This window comes from Pteropus vampyrus, unplaced genomic scaffold (genome assembly GCF_000151845.1).
Source record: "Pteropus vampyrus isolate Shadow unplaced genomic scaffold, Pvam_2.0 Scaffold67, whole genome shotgun sequence".
In the NCBI taxonomy this organism is placed as follows: domain Eukaryota; kingdom Metazoa; phylum Chordata; class Mammalia; order Chiroptera; family Pteropodidae; genus Pteropus; species Pteropus vampyrus.
Genome location: NW_011888848.1, coordinates 4,075,155 through 4,101,267, shown reverse-complemented (window position 1 = coordinate 4,101,267; position 26,113 = coordinate 4,075,155). Strand labels below are relative to the sequence as shown.

At 35.5% G+C, this 26,113-nt stretch overlaps 1 protein-coding gene across 2 annotated transcripts in view; it reads left to right on the top strand.

Moving 5' to 3' along the window:
* Positions 1–24,576, top strand: part of TET2 (tet methylcytosine dioxygenase 2) — a 120,923-nt gene extending 96,347 nt beyond the window's left edge. The window contains exons 7-12 of one of the 2 annotated variants that reach the window (XM_023531376.1): positions 3,981–4,131; positions 5,957–6,046; positions 14,475–14,612; positions 17,073–17,427; positions 19,602–19,767; positions 19,903–24,576. In XM_023531376.1, coding sequence (XP_023387144.1) covers positions 3,981–4,131; positions 5,957–6,046; positions 14,475–14,612; positions 17,073–17,427; positions 19,602–19,767; positions 19,903–21,298 — 2,296 coding nt within the window. In that variant the 3' untranslated portion in view covers positions 21,299–24,576. Of the gene's footprint in view, positions 1–3,980; positions 4,132–5,956; positions 6,047–14,474; positions 14,613–17,072; positions 17,428–19,601; positions 19,768–19,902 lie in introns of those variants that run through there. The other variant, XR_002780718.1, reaches the window with a different exon arrangement.
* Positions 24,577–26,113: the final 1,537 nt, after the last annotated feature.

Genomic DNA, 26,113 nt, shown 5'->3' with positions numbered 1-26,113 from the left:
CCCTGATACCAAAATGACAGACATTACAAAAAAAGAAAATTACCAGCCAATATCCCTGATGAACATAGATGCAAAAATCCTCAACAAAATATTAGCAAACCAAGTTGAGTAGTATATTCAAAGGATCATATACCATAATCAAGAGGGATTTATTCCAGGGATGCAAGAATAGCTCAACATACCCAATCTTTGCAATACTCCACATTAACAAAATGAAGTATAAAAATCATATGATCATTTTTATAGGTGCAGGAAAAGCATGTGACAAAATTCAACATCCTTTCAAGATAAAAAACTGATTATAAAAAGAATGTACCTCAACATAGTAAAGGCCATATATGAGGTCACAGCTAACATCATAGGCAGTGATCAAAAGCTACAAGCTTTTCCTCTGAAATCAAGAATAAGACAAAAATGCCCACTTTCACCACTTTTATTCAATATACTACTGGAAATCTAGCCAGGGTAATCAGGAAATAAAAGACACCCAAATCAGAAAAAAAGAAGTAAGTCCATCACTATTGGCAGATGACATGATAGATGTAGAAAATTCTAAAGACTCCATCAAAAAACTGTTATAACAAATTCAGTAAAGTGTCAGGATGCAATATTAATATACGAAAGTCAGTTGTATTTCTATACACTAACAATGAACTGACACAAAAAGAAATTAAGAAAATAATCCTGTTCATAATAGCATATGAAAATAAAATAGAAATAAATTCACCAAGGAGGTGAGAGATCTGTACACTGAAAACTATAAAATATTGATGAAAAGACATTGACGAAGACACAAGTAAATGGAAAGATATTCTGTGTTCATGGATTCGAAAAATTAATATTGTTAAAATGCCTATTCTGTTTAAAGAAATCTACAGATTCAGTGCAATCTCCAGCGAAATTTCAATGGCATTTTTCATAGTAATAAAAAAAAATAATAATCCTAAAATTTGTATGGAACCAAAAATACCCAAATTAGACAAACAGTCTTGAGAATGAAGAACAAAGCTGGAGTCATCATACTTTCTGAATTCAAACTATATTACAAAGCTATAGTAATCAAAATAGTATGGTACTAGCATCGAAACAGACATATAGATGAATGGAACAGAATACAGAGCCCAGAAATAAACCCATAAATATATGGTCAACTTATTTTGACAAAGGAACCAAGACTATACAATGGGGGAAGGATAGGACCTTCAATAAATGGTGATGGGAAAACTGGATATCACATGCAAAAGAATAAAACTGGACTCCTCTCATTATTACGCAAAAATCAACTGAAAATGAATCATAGTCTTGAACATATAACCTGAAACTGTAAAACTTTTAGAAGAAAGCATAAGAGGTTTGGGGGAGGAAGAATCTTTCCTCTACCCTTCTAGGTTCTTGCAGCCAGTCTAATAATTAAGTCAACATGAGACAGATTAACAAAAGAAAATAACCAAGTTTAATTACATCTGTAAGTATTGGAAACCTTACATACATGAGAGGTCCAGAGACAGGAAATATGAGGTATATATAATATTCTGAGTTAAGACACCTTCGGGCAGACAATAAGGTGAACAGATAGATGTTCAGTAATTAGAAGTTTGCCCTGCCCTATAGATAAGTCATAAAAATTATTTCTGAGAATAACTTATTATGGGCAAAGCCCCTCATTTAAATTCTTTAAGGAATTTAAAAGTGTTTTATAAGCTCACAGAATCTGTTGCCTTTCAAAATAATGTACATGCCAAAGTAGCACATCTTGGGGAAGCCTGTTTTGAAAAACTTCTTGACATTGGTCTTGACAATGATTTTTGGATTTGACACCAAATGCTAAGGCAACAGAAGTAAAATAAACAAGTGTGACTACATCAAACTAAAAAGCTTCTGTACAACAAAGGAAACCATCAACAAAATGAAAAGGCAACCTATGGAATAGGAGAAAATATTTGCAAACCACATTTCCAATAAGTGGTTAATATCCGAAATATTCAAGGAACTCATAGAACTCAATGGCAAAACAAAACAAACAGAAAGAACAATTAATTGGGCAAAGAACCTAAATAGACATTTTTGTATAGAAGACATACAAAGGGCCAATAGGTACATAAAAAAGTGCTTTTATTCACTAATCAGAGAAATGCAAATTAAAACCACAATGAGATTACTTCACACTTGTTAGGATATCTATTATCAAAAAACAAGAAATAACAAATGCTGGCAAGAATGTGCAGAAAAGGGTACCCTGTACATTCTTGGTGAAAACAAACTGGTACAGCCACTGTGGAAAACAGTATGGAGATTTCTTATAAAACTGAAAACAGAACAGCTATATAATCCAGCACTCCACTTCTGGGTATAGATCCAAAGGAAATGAAATCATTATTTCAAAGATATATCTGCATTCCCATGTTCATTGCAGCATTATTCACAATAACCAAAGTGTGGATGCAACCTAAGTGCCTATCAACAGATAATGGGTAAAGAAAATGTGGTATTTGTGTATACACATTCAGGCATGCATGGGGGTAGGGGAAGGGGGAGGGAGGAAGAGAGAGATTATTCAGCCTTAAAAAAGGAAATTCTGATGTTTGCACAATGAACCTGAAGGGCATTATGCTAAGAGAAATAAGCCAGACAGGGAAAGGCAAATACTGCATAGTATCACTTATATTTGGAATCAAAAAAATTGAACTCATAGAAACAAAGAGTAGAAAAGTGGTTGCCAAGAGGCTGAGGGTAGAGGTTGATAAAAGATATAATCTTTCAGTTATAAAATGAGTTAAGATCTGAGGATCTAATGTATAACATGGGGACTAAAGTTGATAACATTGTAGAATATATTTGAAATTGCCTAGGAAAGAACTTAAATGTTCTTTCCACCAAAAAAAAAAAAAAAGTAAATATGTGAGTTGATGGATCTGTTAACTCAATGGAGGAATCCTTTCACAATGTATACATATATCATCATATTGTACACTTTATCACAATTTCACTTATCAATTATACCTCAATAAAGCTGAAAAAATACCTGCTAGATGTAGTTTTCTTAGTAGATTGTTTACCTTTTTTTGTTTTTTGGCTTCTTTGCTTGCCTCTTTACTGCTCTTAGGTTATATTTGACTTGGGCTATAAAGTCACAGTACTACATTTTAGCCAAAAACAAAAAAGAATTCAAATACCCATCAGTAATAGAATGATTAATTTGTGGCATGTTCATATGATGGAAAACTGTACTCAGTGAATAAATACACAAATAAAATGCAAAACATGCAGCCATATGGATGGATATCCCAAACATAATGCTGAACAAAAGAAGCAAGACACAAAATAAGCTTATACTATATAATTTCATAAACATATGTGTGCATGTATATGTGTGTATGTATGTATGTATACGGTTTTGCCTATTTTAATACTATATATACTATATATTTAATATTAGTATTTTTAGTATAGTATTTTTATACTAATAGGCAAAACTATATATATATACACACATATATATGTATACATACACATATTCAGTAGGTATATAGTATCCTATATATAGTGTAAAATATATAAAATAGTCAAAGCTACATATGTGTATTTATAACAAAAATAGGCAAAATTAATCTCTTCTGATAGAAGTTACTATTACGGGGACAATGCCTGGAAGGAAGAATTAAGGAGATTCTGGGGTGCAGGTATATGTTTAGTTTGGTTATTACTCACTTGGGTATTTCATTTGCTAGCATCTGTAAGCTGTAAAATTATGTACTCTTCTGTGGATCATACTACAATAAAAAGTTTGCTTAAATTGTGTTTTAAAGTCAATTGAAATAGTTCTTTTCTGATGTGGTTATGTTACAGCTTAATATAGAGTTAGATTGAGCATTATTAAAAACTAATTTGCACTCATTTTTGCATGCAGACACCCAGAATATGAGATTGTTAGTCTAGATAATGCTATCCATAGCCATAAACTTGGTCTTTTGATTTCTCAGGAGAACTTGTGCCTGTCAAGGGCTGGACCCAGAGACCTGTGGTGCCTCCTTTTCTTTTGGTTGTTCATGGAGCATGTACTACAATGGATGTAAGTTTGCCAGAAGCAAGATACCAAGAAAATTTAAGCTGCTTGGGGATGACCCAAAAGAGGTTTGTTTACTTCCTGATGTATATAATCTCTTTATTTTTCATGGAAAATTGATGAGCACAGATGAACAATATGACATACTCCATTAAGCTCTCATTAACAAAGAATTTCATCTCAGAGATGAACAAAAATTTTGCTAAACTGTAGACACATTATAACAATTTATTAAGTTAGCATAATAACCATATTATACCAAAGTAATAGATAAAATTTGAGCAACATAAACTGTTCATACTTATGGCCTTTTATATTCTTTCTCTTTTATGTTAAATCCAGAGTTTTAAACAGCTGTCATTTCAGTATTAAATCTAAATGTAAACACTTCAGCCTTAAAATTCCATCTTTGAAGCTGAATAATAGAAGTCATACTCATAACTGCCACATTCAGAAAAGACCATCTTTGGTAACATTTTCACATCATGAGATTTGATAGTTTAAAGTAACTAAAATATATTTAGATTTTCAATATAAAAGTATAATTGAAATAAATGAACACTGATTTCTCATTGAAGTCAGTTTTTTGTCTTTTCTCAAGAATATATATTCCTCAAAATATAACTTGCAGATTGGTATCAAATTAACAGCTTTGGGGTAGTATGCATTCTAGAGTATACTAACTGAATAATCACAAAACCTCAGTATATTTAGCATTTAGATATAATCAAATTTTTAGTGACTGTGCACCTTATAATATGCAGTATGCTATGGATATTACAATAGTGATATGTCCTTCTAAATGAAAAATTTATTAACTTTATTATTTATGACTATAAGTGGAAATTTAATAAACTGCAAAAACTCTTGAAATCATGATATAAATCGTTTTCATAGGATCATAATTTTAATAAATATTAAAAATTACTTAAATATTACTTAAATATGCTAGATGTCCTCTTTTCATAAGAAAAACATGAATATTTAATATGCCTAATGAAGAATAGCTGTTTTGCACTCCATCAGCCACTTTTATTTTTCACACTGGAGAGCTTTTTCACCACTATTTGATGTAAACCAAATCCAGGGAATAACTAGTAACATCCTCCCTCAGTTATGCAGGAGGGCTCCACTCAAACCTTCTCACTTTATAAAATGCAAACAAGTACATCTCTGCCAGATGGTTACATCTCTTAAGATTTTTAGAGAAATCTCAATGTGAAATGAGAACTTCTAAGCATGAATGGAACAACTAAATATCACCAACAATTTTAAAAAGCATATTACTTTGAAAAATCTGTTCTTTATTGGAGAGAGAGAGAGTAACCGAACATTCCTCCTTTCAAATGAACTTTACAAAGTTCTTAATGTTTATCACATTCTAGTTCTGAAAGTTCTATCTGTATTTGAAGTGTCTAGTCTAGTAATTTTTAGTTGTTATATGTAGGAAGCATTTCAAGTTTTGAAATGCTATTTTGGTAGATGTTTAAAAGTATAATGATTAGAAATAGACAAATTAAACCAAACAAATCCTTTCAATAGCCTATCTTCTTTGACAGCTAATTGGAGAGGGAGTGAAAAATATAACCTCTTTAAGACCAGATGGCTTCATTTTCCTAACCCTACTGTCAGTATAGGCTTATATTTTAAAATGCCAACTATCTGCCAAATAGATGTTTAATAACACATACAAAAATAGGTAATATATTACATATATACTTTCACTTAGAAATAATCATGTTAACATGCTTTAATTATTTGACAAGAAAGATAGTATATAGTTATTTGGATCCAAGATATGGGGGTAGGGGAGAGAATCTAACTGATAGCTTCTCTCATATACAGAGAGAATGGATTTAGAATTTAATATATAGAATTATTCATTTTATACAGGAAGAGAAACTGGAGTCTCATTTACAAAACCTGTCTACTCTTATGGCACCAACATACAAGAAACTTGCACCTGATGCATATAATAATCAAGTAAGTTTAAATAATTATTTTCAATGACTGGAACCATCAACTTACTCATTATTGATGACCTACCTACCTACTTCCAAAAATATTTTTGAAACAATGATTTTCCTTTATTTTTCTAACTTTTTTTCTTTCCAATTGTTGAAGCCACAGCAGTGTTCTGTTTCTGGTCTATGAAAATTACACCATACATAGAGTGTACTTTGGCCTTTAAAATATGTATATATGAGTTTTTAAGGCTTGCAATATCTACTAATCTTATTCTCATACAAATACTTTTGTTTCTGCAAACAGACTTTGATGATTGATTAAAATTATGTGACCCAAACTATAGGCTCTAACCACCTCATAATGGTTTTTACAGAAAGTTTATACATATAAAGTTGTAGGAGTGTACAACAAGTGTACACACGTGTCCAGATATGCCATTATTTTGCTAGATCTAGATTTTTTTTCTTTTTTTTTTTTTTAGGAGAGGGGCTTTTTTTCCTATTTAATGTGTATTCTAGACTGTACCTATTTAGAAGGCCAGCTGATTTGTTCAGAAATGCTCATGAAGGAGACAAAAGACTATAAAATCTTTCCTGTTTCAGTAGTAACAACAAAAGCATTAAATGGAAACCTGTTACAAATGAGATACTGTGTTTAGCCGTCGTGGACATAAAGATGAGCCTTGCTAAAGACAGTGTCTGGTTTCTAACAGGTTTTCATATAAGGAATTCCTTTAGAAGAGACAAAGATATGTAAAATAGCAACTGCAGAATAATGCTATAACAGCTGGGAGAGAGGTATGCACACATTTCTGAAGAAATGAAGGTTCTCCTTGAAAGTAGAGATGTAAGGTCACAAATGTCCTTGAGGCCACATAAAGATCTTTGAACTTTATCTTGTAGGTAAGAAGGCTACCATTGGGCTGTGTTAACTGTATGTTCGGGATAGGGGAGGGTGAAGTGATTTAATTTAAAAAGGGCACTCAATTAGCCAAATAGATGAAATATAACTTAGATTAGTATATGATTAACTTATAGAAGAAATAAGCTATTATAATCATTGGGTAAGAGATGTGAAGGTCTTAAAAGAGATGGCAGTAGTGGTGGAGAAAAGGAAGTAAGTCTGTGAAATATTTTGAGGTAGAACTTATAGAACTTAGTGACCAGTCGGATTTGAGGATCGGAAAAAGAGAGATTTTGAGGATCCACGAAATGTCTGGCTTGGACAGGTTGCTCTATTAACTAGTATCAGAATCCGTGAGGAAAAGTTGAGGGGAGGGGAGAGGATGACAAATTTCACTTTGAATGTGCTAGGTTTGATGTACTTCTAGGATAACAGATGGAAAATTGGGAGACAATCCAGGCTAGCACTGTAGATTTGAGAGTTATCAGAAATGCAGGAAATAGTTCAAGGTGAATACATAGGCATAAATACCATTTTTTCGGAGTGGAGATTATAAAGAGGAGGAGGGGCTAATGATACTGATGGGATTCTGGAACATATCAACATTTTAGGGGAGAGTGGAGGAAGAGAAACCAGTGAAGTCAGTGCTAGGGGTAAGAGCAATAGAGTAGGAGAGGTTAAAAGATTGAATGGAAAGCGGGAGACTGAGATGGAGGAAAGCTAGAGATAATAAGAAGGTATGGAGCAGAGCACACAGCAGAAAGGGGTAAGGGGAAGCATGAAGGGTAGTAGTACATTGACAAACATTTACTTAACATTGAAGACTAATGGGATTAGATTAGTTTACATAGCAGATACAGGGGACCAATCCTAATTAATGATTTAGCTACTCTTGTTTCCATTGTGGATGTTAACACTTTCCCTAAACATTGACTCTTTTTTTTTTTTTAATAGGAGCAAAGGAAGCAAATTTAATAATGATGGTCTGTTTATAAGTCGTTTTGTGTCACAACTTAGATTTTAAGAAATGTATGTGAATGTCTATGAGAATTATTTTAGGCATAACTTCTGAGATGTGTTTCAATATTTATAAATGGATAAATGTGTAGATGTGCTAATCAATGGCATAAAGCTTCAGTTAAACAAAATGAATAAGCTCTAGAAAGCTGCCGTACATGTATACCTATAGCTAACAATAATAAATGTACACTTAATTTTGTTAGAAGAGTAGATCTCATGTTAAGTGCTCCTACCACAATAAAATTTAAATACTATATTGATACATAAAAAATAGATGTAATGTCTATATAAAAAATCAATTAATGGCTGTGAATGAATAAGGTGTATTTTATATTGCATGGTAGGTACTATTGATAATGTTTATCTATATGCCTTAATATGGTTTTGAGATTTAAAAAAAAAAAAAAAAAACCAGCCATGTGATCTTTCCACACAGTATATGGGAAGACCTTTTGAGGTTAAGGATGCTGTCAAAGCCTACAATTCGATCTGCCTCCTTCCAACTAAATGTGCTTCCTTGCTTTATTCCTTGATTTCTTAGTCAAAATTTTATTGGTAAAGTTAAACTTCATTGGGTCTTTATAGCATTTCTTCTGTCAACTCCATGGAATTAGAATATATGTTTTCTCAATTTAAATATTCTTTCTTCATATCTACCCAATGAGCTTACATTCACTCTGTGTTTTCTATAGTTGTCTTACCATTAAACTTTAGGTCTGAATTAGCAGGTTTGTATCTCAAAATCATGTGCTTTCATCATATGTAAAAATGACTTAGACCTGTGCTATCCAAGAGAACTTTCTATGGCAATGGAAACATTCTCTGTCTACAAGTTGAGTACAAAGCTGCTAGCCACATGTGGTTATTGACTACTTAATATGTGGCTAATGCAGGTGAGTTAATAAATTTTTATTTTTATTTTAATTCGTTTAAATTTAAATCACCATATGTGGCTAGCAGCTACCATATTGAACAGCGAAGCTTTATATCATTAGAAAGCCATGCATTTAGAATTGTCTTCCAGACATGGAGATGAATTTTCAATAATTCATTTCACAAGCCCCTGCATGGTATTTCTTATAAAATGGCATGTCTGTCTAATGACCAACTAGATTGTCTATACATTTTTATTCAAGGAACAGAATGACACTAACTATACCACAGCATAGACTAAACAGTCACAAACCACACAGCTATGAAACAGAGTGGTAATTAAGCACCTTCACTTTCCTTTGGCCAGAGTCTTATAAGTTTCAATATACAAATATACTATGTGAACCCAGTGGTAAATAATATTCAAGCCATCAAAAACATTATCATGTTGTAAGTTTAGCTTCTAGCCATCATGGATTAACAGGGACTGGATTTACTTTTACACGTTAAAAAAAAAAAAACACACACAAAATATATGAAACAGTTGTCTTTATACACAGGACAAGAAGAAACACAACACAGTAACACCAGAGAAAATAAAAATAAAAATAAAAAAGGTGAACTTATGATTACCCCAACCTGTTTCCTGAAGAGCACATTAGGCTCCAGGTTAGGGAGAAGGAACAGACCCCATGATTATCTCTGCATTAAGGAGACAAAGTTCAGAATTTGAGGAAGTAAGCTGATAGAATTCACTACTCAGAGTACCAAGGAGGAGAGAGCATCATATACATCTCTCCAGAGACCTATAGAGTGTTCTGCTTGAGTCTTCAGCTGAGTGCTGAACAGTGCATGCATATGAAGAGCTTACCAAGGCTGTGGAACAAACTATCAAAAGGAGAAGGCAGAACATTCCCTTAGTTTCATACAGGACCTGGAATAGTTTTTGTTAATACCACTCAGAAGGAAAAGACCTCCTAACATACAAGATGACAAATAGCATATTCAGAATTTTATGACCTTGGTAGCAGGAGTCAATTAGGCTATTCTGGTCCCATCTAAAGATGTTTAAAAATCACAACTGGAAAGGATCAGACTGATTCCAAGTAATGATTCCCAGTAATTTAACAGCATCCCAGAACAAAGACTTAAAAAAATCCCCAAAACAACAAGGTAAAATTAATAATATCTAGCATCCCATCAAAAATTACCAGACATACAAAGAAACAAGAAAATATGACCCATAATGGCGGCGGGGGCGGGGGGGTGATAATCAATAGAAATAGTTCCAGAAATGATATGTGATAAGAATATGTAGACAAGGACATTAAAATTATATATAATATATTATATATATAATTTGTTTCAGACAACAGAGGAAGGTATGAACATGATAAAGCTAAGAAGATATCAAAAAGACATTAAACTTCTAGGGATGAAAAATATATGATGTCTGGATTGAAAAAAAATACACTAGATGGAATTAGCAGATTAGTGAACTGGAATACATAGCAATAGAAATCTTCCAATATGAAATACAGAGAAAAAAAACAGGAAAAATAATGGCTAAAATTTTTTGAGATTTGTTTAAAACTATAAGCTCATTAATCCCAGAAGCTCAGCAAGCCCCTAGTAAAGGGGGGTGGGGGGAAAGAGACATGAAGAAAACTATTTAAAAGGTACATTAAAATCAAGTTGCTTAAAGTCAGTGATAAAGAGAAAAATGTGAAAAGCAGATGGAGAAAAAAAGACATTACATATAATGAGGAAAATGATAATAAACACAGGAGACTTCATGTCAGAGAAAAATGCAAGAAAGAAGATAGAGGAGAAATATTTTTAAAGTACTAAAAGAAAAAAAACTGTCAACCTAGAAAACCAGTGAAAACAACTCAGAAGTAAAGGCAAAATAGTTGTTTTTTTTTTTTTCAGACAAAAGCTAAAATAATTTACCACCAGCAGACTAACATATCAAAAATGTTAAAAGAAGCCCTCTGGTAAGAAAGTAAATGATACCAGATAGAAATCTGGATTGACAAAAAGAATGAAAAATATGAGTAGTAGATATGTGAGGAAAAACTTTTTTTCCTTATTTTAAAACTTTCTTTAAAAGATGATTTGCCAACTAAAAATATGTTAACAGTATACTTGAGGTTTATAACAGGTAGAAGTAGCAAAGAGGCTTTGGGTTTGGAAGTACAGTAGTTACCTCCCCCACCCTGTCTCTGGAAGATCCATTCTGATACCCCCAGAAGATGCCTGAAACTGTGGATAGTATGGAACCCCATACACACACACACACACACACACACACACACACACACACACACACACACACACATGTATATATATATATACACACACACACACATATATGTACGTATGTATATACATATATACACACGTTTTTATATATACATGTTTTTTCTATACATACATACCTATGATAAAGTTTAATTATAAATAGACACAGTAAGAGATTAACAACAATAATAAACAATAGAACAATTATAACAATATACTGTAATAAAAGTTATGTGAATGTAGTCTCTCTCTCAAAATATCTTATTACCCTGTACTCTCCTTTTCACTTAAAGGGCGCATTACAGCTTCCCTTTGGCATATCCAAATAGCCAGCATCACTACTCTTGTATTTTGGGCCATTATTAAGTAAAATAAGTGTTACTTGAACAAGTACTGGGTACCACAACAGTTGATCTAACAGCAAGATGACTACTAATAGACTAACGGGCAAGTAGGGTTATGCATACAGCTGGAGATTCTGGACAAAAGGATGATTCACACACCAGCTAGGACTGAGCAGACTGGTGCAAGATTTCATCATACTACTCAAAATGGTGTGCAATTTTAAACTGATGAATTGTTTATTTCTGGAATTTTCCATTTAATAGTTTTGGACCATGGTTGACTGTGGGTAACTGAAACAGTGGAAGGCAAAATTGTGGATAAGGGGAGATACTGTTATAAGGTTCTTATTTTCTGTATTGAGCAGTACTTGAATGTAGATTGTGATAAGTTAAAGAATACACTATAAACTTTAAAGCAGGCATTCACTAAATTAAAGCCAATTAACTTATATTAAAAGTACGTACCAGAAAGATACCTACAAAATCCCCAGGTATCTGAGCAACATATTTCAAAATGACTTATGGATCAAAGAAAAAATTACAAGGGAAATTAGTATTTTGAAGTATTTCAAATGGAATGAAAATTAAGACATGACATTGAAATTTGTAGGATGAAGCTATAAAGCCTTGCTTAGAGAGACATTTATAGCATTGAACACTGATATTAGAAAAATATGTCTCAAATCAATAATCTCTGCTTTTACCCTAAGAAACTTAAAAAGGAGAGCAATTTTAGCCCTAAAAGGCAAAATGAAAGAAAAACTAAAGAAAACAAGTTAATGAAATAAAATACAGAGAACGAGAGAATGAATCGGTGAAATCAAAAGTTGGTACTTTGAGTCAATTCAGTTAGAAAAAACATAGCTATAAATTGCCAATATCAAGAATTAGAGATGAGACAGATTTTATAGACATTAAAAGAATGGTAAAGACGTGTTATTAAAACTCTATGTCAATAAATTCAACAACTTAGCTGAAATGTGCAAAGTCCTTGAAAAAGACAAATTATCAAAGTTTAGTAAGGAAAAAAATATATCATGAATAGTCCTATATCTGTTAAATTGAACTTGTAGTTAAAACTTTCCACAGAACTCCAGGCCCAGATGATTTTCCTTCCAAATTTGACCCATTAATTAAGGAAGAAATAATAACAATTCAATAGGAAACTCTTCTAGAAAATAGTAAAGGAGTAAACACATCCAAACTCATTCTATGAGGCTGGAATATTCTTATCCTAGAACCAGACGAAAGCATTAAAGAAAAAGAAACTACAGTCCAATGTTCTTTCTAAATATTGATATGAAAATTCTTAACAAATTATAGCAAATTAGATCTGACAGTACATAAAAGGGATAATACATCACTACCAAATGGAGTTTATTTCAAGAATGCTTGGTTCATTTAACATTCAAAATCTATCACTATCATTCATCATAATAACCAACCTAACGGGGAAAATACCATTATCTTAATAAATAGGAAACAAACATTTGACAAAATTCAACATCCATAAAAGGGAACTTTCTCAGCCTGATAAAGGGCATAGATTAAAACAAACAAACAAACAAACAAACAAACCTGAAGCTAACGTCATATTTAATGGTGAAAAACTGAACACTTTGCCCCTAAGATTAGAAGAAACAAGACAAGGACTTCACTCTCGCCGCTTCTATTTAACATCCTACTGAAAATTTTAGACAGTGCAATAGGCAAAGAAAAGAAGTAAAAAGAATATAGATTGAATAGGAAGAATAAAACTGCTTATTTGCAGACTACATGCTTGGATACATAGAAAATCCCAGAGAATCTCCCCTCTCACCTCCTTCCCCCAAAAAAACTACTAGAACTAATAAATGGTTTAGCAGAGTTGCAAAACACAAAAATCAATTCACTTTCTAATTCTACAATAAACAAAAATTGAAATGGAAACCAATAGCAATTAAAATAGCATCAAAAATATCAAATTCTTAGGCATACGTTTTACAAAAATGTACAAGCCTTGTACACCGAAAACTACAAAACATTGCTAAGAGTAATTGTAGAAGACCATGTTCATGAGTCACAAAGACGGTATTATTAAGATGTTAATTGTCCCCAAATTAATCAATGAATTCAATACATGACCTACTGAAATATCACCAGGCGTTTTGAAGGAATTCACAAGGTGATGCTAAAACACATAGAAATGCAAAGGACCTGGAATGGTCAAACAGTTTTTTAAAACAAGAGCATAATTTGAAGATTCATACTCCTTGATTTCAAAATTTACTAAAAATCTATATTTATTAGTAATCAAGACAGTTGATATTGTTATACACGCACAGAAACATACCATTATGTACCAAAAGATCAGAACAGAGAGTCCAGAAATAAATCCAATATGTATAGTCAATTAATTTTCAACAAAGGCAATTCAAAGGGGAAAGGATAATCTTTTCATCCAGTGATGTTTGAACATTTGAATAGCCATACAGAAAAAAATAAACCTTCACTCTTAATGTCATACCATGTATAAAAATTAACTAAAAATAAATCCCTTTTTACAAAATTCTAGAAAATGAAAACTTATCAATAGTGACAGGAAGCAGATCAGTAGTTGCCTAAAAACAAAAGGGAGGCATGAATTATAAAGGGATAGGAGGAAACTTTTCAGAGTGATGGATATGTACTTTATTTTGATTGTGCAATAGTTTCATATATACATATGTCAAAATTCATCAAATAGTACATTTAAAATATATTCTATTTAATGTATGTCAGTTATACTTCGATAACACTGTAAAATAAAAACTTTACCATGACAAGGTATTTGCTTTGTGTCATTTCATCATTCGGGGTTTTGGATGTAAAGTAAGCAGCATTTCTAAAAGTTCTAAATAGCCTAAATACTGTGTCGTTTTGATCTATTCAGTACATAGGTCTTGTATTTTTTTCATCAAATATGCATAAAAATTTCAAACGCCTCTGTAACTCCCCGGTCACACACTTTTATTTTTCAGATTGAATATGAACACAGAGCACCAGAATGCCGCCTGGGTCTGAAGGAAGGCCGTCCGTTCTCAGGGGTCACTGCATGTTTGGACTTCTGTGCTCATGCCCATAGAGACTTGCACAACATGCAGAATGGCAGCACATTGGTGAGTGGGGCTGAGGACAGGCTAGCAGCATATCCTGTTGAAGAGTAGAGGGCTAGAATTTAATAGCATTTGGTTAGGATAATATGTTCTCTGCAGGTGTCATACTGCATAACAGTGTTTTCATGAATGAACTGCTGTTGCATAATTATTTGGCATAAATAGTACTCTCATAACAGGTTGGCACATTAGTGGAAAACTGTGTTGACAAGCCCATGAAAATCATGGAAATTCTTGGTGCTAATCTAAACCAGCAACTCTGCACTGCCAGCTACAATTAGCTGCCAACAAAAATATTTCAGAATTCAGTGTCAGATATCTGATAGGTTATAATCAGTTAAACGAAAAGCCATTTACGAGCCAAGGTACCGAGTCACCTTGCAGTGAGAAGTACAAATGAAAAAACGCATTGTCATTATCACAGTAACTACTATAGAAAGTTCAAAGTGCAAAAGAGTCCATTAGAACTCCATATCACAGTGGGTGAAATGCATGGGGCCTTATTATTGGATCTATGATAAGGGGAGGAAATGGATACAGTCTTAGGGTAGGGCAATATTCCATACTGACAAAGTCCAGAGTATGGCCGTGCCTATGTAGAAATGCTTCAGAGTAGAAATAAAGAATATGAGAGTTCAAACGAAGAAACTATAAATTAATCAACCTGACGTGTCATCAACATGGATATCGTTATAGTTCAAGAAGATGACCAGTGAGACTTAAGATGAAAAATAGAAGACAAGCACTAATGTTATATTCTAGGGTAGAAAAGACTTTGGGAACATAGTCAGCAATACTGGAAGTAATTCAAGGAGGCTGGCGCTAAAAGTTTTTGTTGAGAAACAGAGAAGAAGGTGTTGGTTTAATGGTCTAGAGCAGGTGTCAGAAAATTTTTCTGTTAAAGGCAAGATAGTAAATATTCTGTCAAAGGCTTTGCAAGTACATAGGGTTTTTATAGGGCACATTCTTTGGATTTGTTTTAATTTAAAAATCCTATAAAAATGCATAATCCATTCTTAGTTTGCAGGTCATACAAAAACAGGATGTGAAGCAGATTGGCCCCAGGCCCTATTTTGCTGATTTCTGATCCAAGAGAACAAATATAAGGCTTAACATCTGCAATATCTAAAATCATCACCAATCATGGATTGAGCACCTGCTCATTATTAGGAGGCTATGCTAGATTCCAGGAAGTAAAAGAAATAAATGATAGCTGGAGCTGAAGTAGGCCCTGAAGAGAACCATGTTTCACTCCAGCAAGGTGAGGGAGAGTGGGCAGGAGATGAGGAAGATGTCTTGAATGAAGGGGAATTTGCCTCTGATAGGTCACAGTTTCTGTGAGGTGAAATGGAAAGCAGCAGTAGATAGGAACTGAGTAGGGATAAATATGTGTGGGAAAAGGGGAAAAGTACTCAGAGATGGATTTGGAAGACTTATCTGTAGGAAGTAAAAAACTCATTTTAATACCATCTTGTATTAAACTTATTTATAAAGGTAAGTCTGTCATAATCATGATCACATTTTTTTCAAGAGTATCTTCCAATTTTATATTACCTTAGGTTTTAGATAACTGTGGTCACATTTTTTTCCCGCTAATCAAAAACTAAAAATGAAAAGCTAGTATTTTAGAACCAACAAATAATGTTTCATCAAAACCAATGTGATCATGGCTAATAAAAAAGTACCATTAAATTGTCAAAGCAACAGAAATTGCTTTTTTTCCCTTCTTAGAGTACCCCCTTAATTGTAGAGATAGCTCAGAAAGGAAATGAGATAGAAGAGAAACAATAAGTTAGATTTAAAGGGACAGAGGAGAGAAAAGGAAGATAGGAGCAGTGTTGGGTTACATGTTCGATATGTCACCCGAATCTCCAGTTTCATATTATTTAGATTTCACTTCAGTATTTTGTAAAATTTCTTAAACACAGTGGAGGAGAGTTAGGACTCAGATATGAGGAAAGATTTAAAATTTATTTGTGTACAAAAGTATGAGATGAGGCAAATGTGATATTACCAAAAACAGAGGAAGTCATTTGGTAGAACACACTTTCAGCTTCTTTCTGAGGCTTCGCATCTATCACATCTATTTTTGAAGTGTGAAAGTGGGAAATTGCTTCATTTTGGTAGGAGTAGTGCCACTTCTCTTAGACTTAGAAGTGAATGTGAAGAACACAGTCACCACAGGTAACAGTTCCTGATAGACACACACACACACACACACACACACACACACACAAAGGTCAGTGTGAACTTGTCTATCTCCCTACACCATTTGGATAACAATCTTTATTAATAACAGACAAGCATGGTTTTATGGTCACTGATCCGATCCAGTAGACCACCACCGCAAATCTAAATACTAAGAGGAAGAAAGATACATACACACACGTGCACACATGTGCACACGTACACACTTTTCTTTTGGACTGAAACTGAGGCTGTACTATCTTATTTCCCTACCAGGTGTGCACTCTCACTAGAGAAGACAATCGAGAAATTGGAGGAAAACCCGAGGATGAGCAGCTCCACGTTCTGCCTCTCTACAAAGTCTCTGATGTGGATGAGTTTGGGAGTATAGAAGCTCAGGAGGAGAAAAAGCGAAATGGTGCCATTCAGGTACTGAGTTCTTTTCGGCGGAAAGTCAGGATGTTAGCAGAGCCAGTCAAGACGTGCCGACAAAGGAAACTAGAAGCCAAGAAAGCTGCAGCTGAAAAGCTTTCCTCTCTGGAGAACAGCGCAAACAAGAATGAAAAGGAAAAGTCAGTCTCATCTCGTACAAAACAGACGGAAAATGCAACCCAGGCTAAACAATTGGCAGGTAAATTTAACATGAAGCATCGTGGATATATGTGTTATGTTATACTTATGTTAAAAATGAGTGTTGTTAATTTCAGAAGGTTACATTTCATCATGGTCTTAGTTCTGAACCAGAATCTTCTCTAAAGTAGCAAGGGCTAGGCTTTGCTCTTGGGGATGGTACCATCATCCACAGCTTGATGGGACAGTTCGGATTTTATTCTGTAATAAATGTCAAAATGTTATGATAGGTAAGTGATATGGTGAAATTAGTGTTAATCTAGCAATAGCAGGTAGGCCACAATAGAGGTAGAGAGGCTAATAGTCTGCAGACAGATACAGTAAACCAAGAGTGAGCTAATAAGAGCTTGAATTTTGGTAACAATTAAGATATAACGAATTCTTCCAAAATGAATATTAATACACTGCTGACAAAACATTGGAATGCAAGTGAAGAAAAATTTAAGGATGACTGCAAAGTTTTAAGCCTAGATAATAAAACAGTACTATTTATTGAAATAAGCTTGGAAACAGGATTAATGGGGGGAGAGCAGGAGAATAAGATACTTTTCTTTTTCTTCTGTGTGGAGTAGTTTCTTTAAAATCAATCCTGAAAAGAAAACATGACTTTAAATATTCATATCTTATTTGTTTCTAAATGTCAGCGGTCTCGATCAGATTTGAAAACACTTTAAAACAAGTCCTTGTCAACCTCTAAATTATTCTTGGTGCCCTTGATATCCCTCTGGCCATAATCTTGGAACCAGAAGGGCATATAAAAAGTCACCTTTAAGATACCTTTCTTTAGCTGTATTCAGTCTGAGGTTTAGGAGGTAGATCCACATGTAGTTCATATAAAGCTTTTACCCATCAAAATAGATCACATCTATAGTAGTAGCAACAGAGCATTATTTACTAAGCTGATATTTTCTTTCCAAAGCTCTTTGCTTTATGTCTGCAGTTACCACTGTGAAAAATCCTACAACAATGTAATGTCCATATCCAAATTTTAAAGATGTTATCGGGCTGGCCTTTAACAAAAGAAAAATGTATATCTTTTAAGTTTAGTGTCCCAGTTTGCTTAGAACGAACCATCTGTGCTTCACAAAGTCAAATTTCTCTGCTGATTCATTTTTGAAGGTCAAAGAAACTAAGTAATTTAGAACAATACGCTAAAGATGCTTAATAAATAATTGTTGATTGGTTGGCACACCCTACGAGAAGTTAGTCCTGTCCAGTCCCTGACATCTCCCTTACATTAGCCGTGCAGTATAATTGGTTAGAACTTGGCCTCCAGTCCTTTCTAACCAGTTTCGGCAGTAATCATTAGTATGACCGCACTGCAGCTCTACACGTTCTTATCTCACATTACTTTTGTAAGTGAAGTCATGAAACAGTAGTATGACTTTTAAAAATTTCACTTGCAAAGCTAAAAGTTTCATTAAAGTTTTAATAAAACTACAACTGTGTGAATTTCCTTTCTCCAAAGTGTGCTAAAGAAATAGGGCTCACGTATTCTATAAGATGCTTTGGGTGTTTAAATGAATGCCATTCTTATTCTCATAGGATTGCTGGATCTTCCATAACAAATTTTCTACTACTTTAACGATTTAACGAATTTCATTGCATGCCAGGCAATGGAGAAATAAAGTAAAATAAGATGTGGTCCCTTCCCACAAGGAACTACTTTGCAGGAGGGTAAAGAGGGTACTAAGAACGGATAATTAAAGTACATGATGACTGTTGCTTTATCTGACTTATGTTGGCAGTGCATATTTACTGCAAAAGCACTAGAAGATGAGGTCGTAGAAGACTTCCTCCAGGAAGGGATGACTATACCAAAGGAGGGCAGGGAGATGAGCGAAGGGAGGAGGCACTTCAAGTAGAGATGGGTGTGTCATGGTCAGAACCCAGAAGCTCCAGAAAATATGATGCTCTCAATGGAATGGCTTTTGAATGTTTATTACCTTTTTCTTTGCTCACCAGATAGTAGTTATGAGGTCTCCCTTTTTATTTCTAATGCTTTAGACATAAAAATACTATGCCAGATGGTGATCAGAACCCTAACTTTGCTCTTGTCCTTGTTTGATAAGTGTTGCATAATCCTTGTGGTGGTTCTTATACATTTAAGCATCTTCACTAGCTTTCATAAAATAATAAACATACTGTCACTACTCTTTCTTATCGTGTCCACAGAACTTTTGCGACTTTCAGGACCAGTCTTACAGCAGGCCCAGCAGCCCCAGCCCCAATCGCAACCCCAAATACAGAAGCAACCTCCACAGCCACAGAAGCAGCTACCACAGCCACCACAGCTGCAGCGGCCCCAGCCGCAGCCCCAGCCGCAACCGCAGCCGCAACCGCAGCTGCAACCGCAGCCGCAACCGCAGCCGCAACCGCACCCGCGGCCCCAGCCCCAGCCCCAGCCCCAGCCCCAGCCCCAGCCGCAGCCCCAGCCGCAGCCCCAGGCGCAGCCGCAGCTGCAGCCCCAGCCCCAGCCGCAGCCCCAGCCGCAGCAGCAGCAGCAGCTGCCACCACGTCACCCCTTGACTAATAACCCTCAGTCAGAGGCTGTCAACTCTTACTCTTCTTCTGGATCCTCCAGTCTATACATGAGACGGCCCAATCCAGTTAGTCCGTATCCGAGCTCTTCACACACTTCAGATGCTTATGGAGGTGCCAACCCTATGAACTTCTATTCCACCTCATCCCAAGCTGCAGGTTCATATTTGAATTCTTCTAATCCCATGAACCCCTACTCCAGGCTTTTAAATCAGAATAACCAGTATCCATCATATCAGTGCAATGGAAACGTGTCAATGGACAACTGCTCCCGGTATCTGGGTTCTTATTCTCCCCAGTCTCAGCCCATGGATCTATATAGGTATCCAAACCAAAACCCTCTCTCTAAGCTAAATCTACCACCCATCCATACACTTTACCAGCCAAGGTTTGGAAATAGCCAGGGTTTTACTTCTAAGTACTTAGGTTACAGAAACCAAAATATGCAGGGAGATACCTTTAGCAGTTGTACTATTAGGCCAAACGTACACCATGCAGGGACGATTCCTCCTTATTCCACTCATGAGATGGATGGTCACTTCATGGGAGCCGCCCCTAGACTACCACCCAATTTGAGCAGTCCGAACATAGACTATAAAAATGGTGAACATCACCCATCCGCTCATATAATCCATAACTACACTGCAGCTCCAGGCATGTTCAACAGCTCTCTCCATGCCCTGCATCTCCAAAACAAGGAGAATGACCTGCTTGCCCACACGGCTAACGGGTTATCGAAGATGCTCCCGGGTCTCCAGCACGACCGAATGGCTTCGGTCCAGGAGGACTTACACAAATTCCAGGAGGCCGGCGGTCAGGAAAGGCAGCCTCCTGCTGCTGCTGAGGACAACGACGAGGTCTGGTCAGACAGCGAGCAGAGCTTTCTGGATCCCGACATCGGGGGCGTGGCTGTGGCTCCAACTCATGGGTCGATTCTCATTGAGTGTGCAAAGCGTGAGCTTCACGCCACAACCCCCTTGAAGAATCCCAACAGGAATCACCCCACCAGGATCTCGCTTGTCTTTTACCAGCACAAGAGCATGAACGAGCCCAAACATGGCCTGGCGCTCTGGGAAGCCAAGATGGCCGAAAAGGCCCGTGAGAAAGAAGAAGAGTGTGAGAAGTACGGCCCGGACTATGTGCCTCAGAAAACCCACGGCAAAAAAGTGAAACGGGAACCCTCTGAGCCGCACGAGCCCTCCGAGCCCACTTACCTGCGCTTCGTCAAGTCCCTTGCTGAAAGGACCATGTCCGTGACCACAGACTCCACAGTCACCACGTCTCCCTACGCCTTCACTCGGGTCACAGGGCCTTACAACAGATACATATGATATCGCCCCTTGCGTTGGTTACCTCATTTGTAAAGACCACAACCAACCTGTCCGTAGTGTAGTTCTCATGACATGGACAGTGGGGAAAGGACACAGTATTCATGACAAATGGGGTAGGAAGAACCTCAGCTCACCAGCAAAAAAAGAGGTCATCTTACCATAGCACTTAATTTCCACTGACTCCTAAGTGGTCACAGATGGCATCTAGGCAAAAGACCAAAGCATTCTATGCAAAAAGAAGGTGGGGAAGAAAGTGTTCCACCATTTACATTTTTAAACACTGGTTCTATTATTGGATGAGATGATATGTAAATGTGACTTTTTTCCCCCATGCAACTCTACACATCTGTGACCATTTTTAATAATACCGAGTTTGCATAGTCATGGAACACAAGTACTGTAGTATTACAGTGGCAGGACTCTTAAATACCATCTGGTGCTGAATATATATACTGAAATACTGGAATTATGGCATTTTAACATGCAGTTTTTACTGTAATCTTAATATTAACTTTTATTTATCAAAATAGCTACAAGAAGAGTAAATGAATAGACAGCAAAACATTGAATTTGTTTGGATGTTCTAAGAAATGGTGCTAAGAAAATGGTGTCTTTAACAGTTGAAAATTTAATGCCTTTATATCATCAAGATGCTATCAGTGTACTCCAGTGCCCTTGAATAATAGGGGTTCCTTTTCATTCAAGTTTTTATCATAATTACCTATTCTTACACAAGCTTAGTTTTTAAAATGTGGACATTTAAAGGCTTCTGGATTTTGCTCCTCCAGTGAAGTCCTTGTAGGACAATAAACATATATTTGTACATATATATATATATATATACACACACACATACATATGTATATGTACACACATGTATATGTATAAATATTTTAAATGGTGTCTTAGAAGCACTTTGCCTACCTAAGCTTTGACAACTTGAACAATGCTAAGGTACTGAGACGTTTAAAAAAAAAAGTTTACTTTCATTTTAGAATGCAGAGTTAATTTTTTTAAGGAAAGGAAAGCTTTTAAAATATTTTTGCTTTTAGCCATGCATCTGCTGATGAGCAGAGTGTCCATTTTTAACACAGCCGGTTAAATCCAAAGGTGGCTTACTGGATTCAAGGGAATACATTAGTACACAAAACATATGTTTTCTGGTGCTCATCTCACATGCTATACTGTAAAAGTTTTATACAAAATTGTATGACAAGTTCATTGCTCAAATATGTAGAGTTTTAAGAATTTTCTATCAACTGCAGGTAATAATTAACTGCATGCTATACAGACTCAACCAAGCTGTTCACTTATGTGAAGCAATTTTATGGATCTGTCTGCTCTTCAGCGAACCGAATGACAGTCTGCCTTTGTGTTGATAATTGTACATTGTGATGTTGTCATTTCTTAGCTTAAGTGTCCTCTTAACCAGAGAGATTGAGCAGACTGATGCCTGCATAAGATAAATAAACAGGGTTAGTTCCATGTGAATCTGTTAATTAAAAAGAAAAAACAGGCAGCTGGTTTGCTGTGATGGTTTTAAATCATTAATTTGTATAAAGAAGAAAGAAAGAGATGTATAGTAAGTAAATTAAATTGTAAACAAAACTTTTTTAACGCAATGCTTTAGTATTTTAGTACTGTAAAAAATTTAAATAAATAAAAATATATATATATATATGGATTGAAGCAGAATTCACATCATGATGGTGCTACTCAGCCTGCTACAAATATATCATAATGTGATCTAAGAATTCATTAAAGGTTTGAGTGATGCTCCTACTTGTCATATACCTCAACACTAGTTTGGCAATAGGATATTGAACTGAGAGTGAAAGCTTATAGCATTGTGTACCATCGTTTTTTTCCAAGTCTTTTTTATTATTAAAAAAGCATAACTTTTTTCAATACTTGATTTCTTAGCAAGTATAACTTGAACGTCAACCTTTTTGTTCTAAAAAATCAGGGATATTTCAGCTCATGTTCTCCTTATGCCAACATGTCACCTGTGTTTATGTAAAATTGTTGTAGGTTAATAAATATATTCTTTTTCAGGGATTTAACTTGTTTATTTTGAATCCCTCCTATTTTCTTGTATATGTCCTAATGTAACTAAAACTAATTTTGTAAATCTGTTGGCTCTTTTTATTGTAAAGAAAAGCATTTTAAAAGTTTGGGGAATATTTTGATTGTGTCAAGCAGGAAGAAAATTACATGAAAACAGAATGCACTGAGTTGATAAAGGGAAAATTGTAAGGCAGGAGTTTGGCAAGTGATTGTTGGCTAAAGTCTTTCGACTCTCTATAAAGAATTTTGGATCCTATAATCAGTATACGTAAAGATCCATGAAGACTTCTCCAAACAGGTGAAGCTCTTACGGGTGTGGTGTACAATCGACTGTACAATTACATTTTGGTCTAAGTACATTTTTGCTTACTAACATTTCAAATAAATTCTTAATCAGAGGAGGCCTTTGAGTTTTATTGGTCAAATCTTTATGACATGGCTTTTGTCTTTAAAAAAATTTGGTTTTGGTTTTTGGCCGTGACCAATTTACAAAAATTTCAAAAATATTTGCTTTGCATATGTCAAACCACATGTTTTTAATATTTTGTGTATACCCTATATCTAACCCAAATATTTGGTTACTACATGCACATCTATTGGTTTTGAGTCAGCCATCTCTATATGAATATTTGGTTTCTATATCACCCACTGTCACTTGCCAAACTGCTGGCCTACAAGAGCAGAAAGTGTAATATTGGGGATTGGGGAGAGGTTAGGTAGGGAGAAGAGGAAATTGAGTGGCATATTGTAAATATCAGATCTATAATTGTAAATATCAACCTGCCTCAGAATGAATGGAAAGCAGAAATCCAATTTGCTTATATAGGAATATCAGGTTGACTATATAGCCATACTTGAAAATGCTTCTGAGTGGTGTCAACTTTACTTGAATGAATTTTTCATCTTGATTGACGCACAGTGGTGTACAGTTCACTTCTAAAGCTAGTGGTCAACTTGTGTAGGAAATTTTTGCAGTTTGACACTAAGATAATGAACTCTGTGTGCATTTTTCTATGCTTTTTTAAAAACTTAGTTTCATTTCATTTTCATGAGATGTTTGGTTTGTCCATAAAATCTGAGGAGGGTTATAAATACTGTAAGTATTGTAATGTTATGAATGCAGGTTATTTGAAAGCGTTTATTATTATATCATTCCTGATAACGCTATGTGAGTGTTTTTAATAAAATTTATATTTATTTAATGCACTCTATAAGTTTTGTCTTGTTGAAGTTTCTGTTTGCTGCCCGATCACTGCCACATCAATGAGGCAAAAGGAATGAAAAGAATTTTCTTTTTAAAGATAATTTTTAGATAGTGATTCTTAATGTTAAACTATATCTAAAGTAATATTTACATAATTAAGACCAAAATAGTCTATATATTCAACTTCTCTTTTTTCAGCTTACATTTTAGCCTATTTATTTTGCAAGAGGAGAGGGGAGAGGTGGCCTGGGAGGCACCAGACCAGTGTGCGTCTCCTTGTTAATCCCACATGGCTTCAGGGAGCTAGAGACTAGACTGTCCTCACTCCTGCCCCTTCTCTATCACGTGAATCATGCTTCACACAGCACAAGTGCACCCCCACTGAAACGCTTCCTAGAAACAAGATATTAAACAGTTGCTAGTTATAGTTATGGGAGTCTTCCAGGCCCCACTCCTACCCCTTCCCAAATTGGCAGAGAAATCATCTTCATCATGCATGAAATAAGAGAATCCCCTTTCCCATATATTCTTCTCTCTTTAGCCTGGGCCAAATTTGATTTAAATAGTCATCTCTGAGCCCAGGAAATGACTACCATTTAGTAAACTTTGTGCTTGTTGACCAGCCGATTCCTCCAGCACGCTACTCAAAGCCAGGATATTAAAAGAAGCAAAAACATCACTGTTATAAAGCAGTGATCCAATGATTTGATTTTTTTCTTTTTTTTTATTTCAACGCTCTAGGGACATTGCCAACCCTTACTTTACCATCCATCCTCTGGCTGAACCTTGAGAACATCCCGCTCTTCTCATTTGCTAGTCTCCACTGCCCGGGGCGACGGGAATTTAAAATTCCATAAGCTCAAAAGCATTTCTTGCCAGGGCCACACCCGATCCTGACTGCCTGAGAAAGGTGATGCTGGTGTGCTGTAAATGAAGGTGCAGGCAGGCCTGCTGCTATGAGCCTGCAGGTGGACTTGAACAGGGAAGACAGCTGGAAATGACAGATGAGCCAGCATTCACAAAGCTTTATTGGCCCCTTGCCTCCTCTGGAAATAATTGCCAAGAATGAACTTTTTCACACATGCAGGCATGCACACAGCTGCCCTGTCACACACAGTGCCACTGCTCCTTTCCTCAGTCTTTCCAGTTGGCTTATCATGAAAACACCCTCTTGCTTTGGGTAATTCTAGCTTAGTTTTGACTCCTGCCTGACTCTACTGCTCCTTACTTGATCAGCTGTGTGAGAACAAGACTCAGTGAGAAAAGACCTTATTCATTAAGGCACCTACTCCTCAAATTGCTGAGAATTTTAATTTGGTTTTGTTGACTTAAAAGGCCATCTGGAGGTGAGTATCCAGCAAAAAAAAAAATGGGGGTCTGGGGAAGCATCTTTTTTTCCACCCAGAAAAATTAATGTGAGGAGAGAGTGCCTGCTGTATGAAGATGCTTGCTAACTTCAGTCACCAGTAAGGGGTGGGGGCGCATTGCCCCTGTCCCCTCCCTCCCCTGAGAAACACACTTGCTGGTTGTTAGAGTGGTGAAAA